The 2500-nt window shown below is 38.4% G+C and overlaps 1 protein-coding gene across 1 annotated transcript in view; it reads right to left on the bottom strand.

Moving 5' to 3' along the window:
* Positions 1 to 2500, bottom strand: part of LOC137996838 (deleted in malignant brain tumors 1 protein-like) — a 34296-nt gene that overhangs the window by 24001 nt on the left and 7795 nt on the right. The window contains exons 3-4 of the mRNA XM_068842446.1: positions 2488 to 2500; positions 415 to 726 (exon numbers count right to left, since the gene is read on the bottom strand). The exon at positions 2488 to 2500 is cut by the window's right edge and continues 14 nt beyond it. Of these exons, the coding sequence (XP_068698547.1) occupies positions 415 to 726; positions 2488 to 2500 (325 nt within the window). The remainder of the gene's footprint in view (positions 1 to 414; positions 727 to 2487) is intronic.

Below are 2500 nucleotides of genomic sequence, written 5' to 3'. Positions count from 1 at the left end.
GGTTCACTCGATCTCGGTTATCAGCTCATATATCGAATGACCTAATATGGAAACTGATTGCGTCAAGTCTTACCAAGATGGAAACTGATTAGCTTTAATTTCCCAGTGTCCAAGCGTTCAGAATTTAATGAAAATTTGATAAAACAATTACCCTGTATTTCATTTGCGCTTGTTGGATATGAGACTGTTTACAGCCAACTCGACGCTACGCGACTCGTTGGCTATTTACCATCTCATATCAGAGACGCGCGCTCATGGAATAATTTCTAAATAAAACATGTATACTCATTACGCCACATGATACAATCCCTCCCGGAGCCTCGGCAGGATTGTGGGGTGAAACCTCCGTTCTCGGCATTTTAATTTTGCTTAACTGATAATTAATAAAAAGCTCTGGTGTTGGTTTGTACTTACCTGTTCCTGAACACACGACAGATGCATCCTTATGGTGACCACAGTTAGATATACCAGACTTACTACAACTAGCAATAGTGGACTCATGACCCCTGCATTTCACGTTGTTCATCCATATGCGACCACTTCCTCGACCAAAGCTAGCGTTTGCTGGAGCAGAGATGGCGAAGGGGAATCCAAGTTCGCGACAAACAACCTGCGCGTCTCTCACATCCCAATCATCGTCACAAACTGTTCCCCAGGCGCCATACCGGTATAATTCCACTCGTCCTTCTCCTCTCCGCGTTCCTCCAACTAGTCTCAACATTCCATCTGCCGAATATAACAAAGTTACAAACCAGCAATCGTTTCAACTATATTTTGAAACAACAAAGGCTGACACGGCCCGAGATAATTCCAATTTCATACTCGAATACGAGAACTTAACTTAGCCTTATTATAAAACAGAAAATACGGCCTCAAGGGTTTTCATGATTTTGGCATTTCTATAAAGCGTAGATAAAATGTCCCAAAAATAATTTTTCGATACCGCCAATGGTATATTTGAATTTAAATTTATCTGTAACTGAATAATAATCACGTCTGATGATGTATGTTGTAACATACGAAAAGTTAAATGTAAAACATTTGTTGGATCAACAACCTTAGAGCGTGTAGCCTACATGTTCGATGACGTTTGTTCAACATTTTTTGTTGGAAGAATGTTTTGATTTCGTTCAAACATTTTTTCCAACATTCAACAAATGTTGAAGCATGTAGCTTCCCTTTCAAGAATGTTGTATTGCAAAAGACCAATCACAGTTAAGGACCCAGTCTCCAATCCGAGAACCATGAGCAATCCAAAATGGTGGAGGTGGACTAAAGTGACTAAAGTGACGTGTTTCCAACAATGTTATATGCGTATCCAACATTTTTAGAAGCGTGCTTATAACAATGTTGGGACGTATTCTTCCAGCAATGTTACAGAGTGTAGCCGGGGCTTTAAGCAGAAGCAACGCACGCTTATCAGGCAATCACGGAAAAATTGCGACATGAATTGTGCCATCCAGGGCTCGCATTTGATTGGCTGTCAATACAAAAATTCCACTGAATTCATTGCACTAATTTCAACTTTCTGCACTAATTTCACTTTTCTGCACTCTGTTTGGGATTAATTGGCGTGCTCTCAGCCAATCCATGCGCTGTACATTATTAATTAGATAATTAGCATTTTGTAATTTAGATACATAAACGGAGGATCTTACATGGCCGTGCGGGGATTCGAGTGCTGAAAGTATCTCTCACGAGTGAACGAAGCGAACAAGTGAGAGATACTTTCAGCAGGAGAAGATAAAATTCGTATCCCCAAGCGGCCATATTATGTTCTGTTTATTATATAGATATTGATGAAATGTCTAGATTTAAAACAACTTGTTTTACTCATTTTCGAAATGATGAAAAAGTGGTCACCAACCGCTAAAACACGCATGTAGTGTAATTTACTTTAAGCAAGATATGAACATTATGAAAAACAAATCATGATAATGTAAAATTTTGCAATAAAAATGTTAATGCAGTAGAGAAGAATTATATTAAAGCACAAAAGCTCGCGTTTTATTGGCTAATCGTATTCGTTACCTTGCCGACACCTATATTCTCACATGTAAAAGATAAAAATGACATGTTCACTGCGCGTGGTGGAAATATGATTTTTTAGTAAAAGGAAAAATCCTGGTATTTCATCAGTATCTATATAATAATACTTATTAACCTACTATACCTCAAATTTATTTCACAAACACGCATTCAAATCCTCCACGAGTATATGATATGTGTCACTCCTAGGGAATATGAAGTAAGAGAGGGAATCCATCTGCCCCATGCTGCAAAGATTATTTTAATTTTCCCATTTATCTGCTGTTCGCATAACATCGCAGTCCATGCATTTTCACACTAAGTTAGCAAGAAGGGGTTTCTCTTGGATAACCACCAAGTCTGACACAGAACAAATATAAGATTTCAAAGAATTTACATCTGGCCGGGTCCAAATATGAGGGATTCGCTCTCTTGCCTTATATTCTTTCTATCACTTACTTGAGACTGTAGT

This window comes from Montipora foliosa, chromosome 3, assembly GCF_036669935.1.
Source record: "Montipora foliosa isolate CH-2021 chromosome 3, ASM3666993v2, whole genome shotgun sequence".
Lineage (NCBI taxonomy): Eukaryota > Metazoa > Cnidaria > Anthozoa > Scleractinia > Acroporidae > Montipora > Montipora foliosa.
This window is presented reverse-complemented; position numbering and strand designations above follow the sequence as displayed.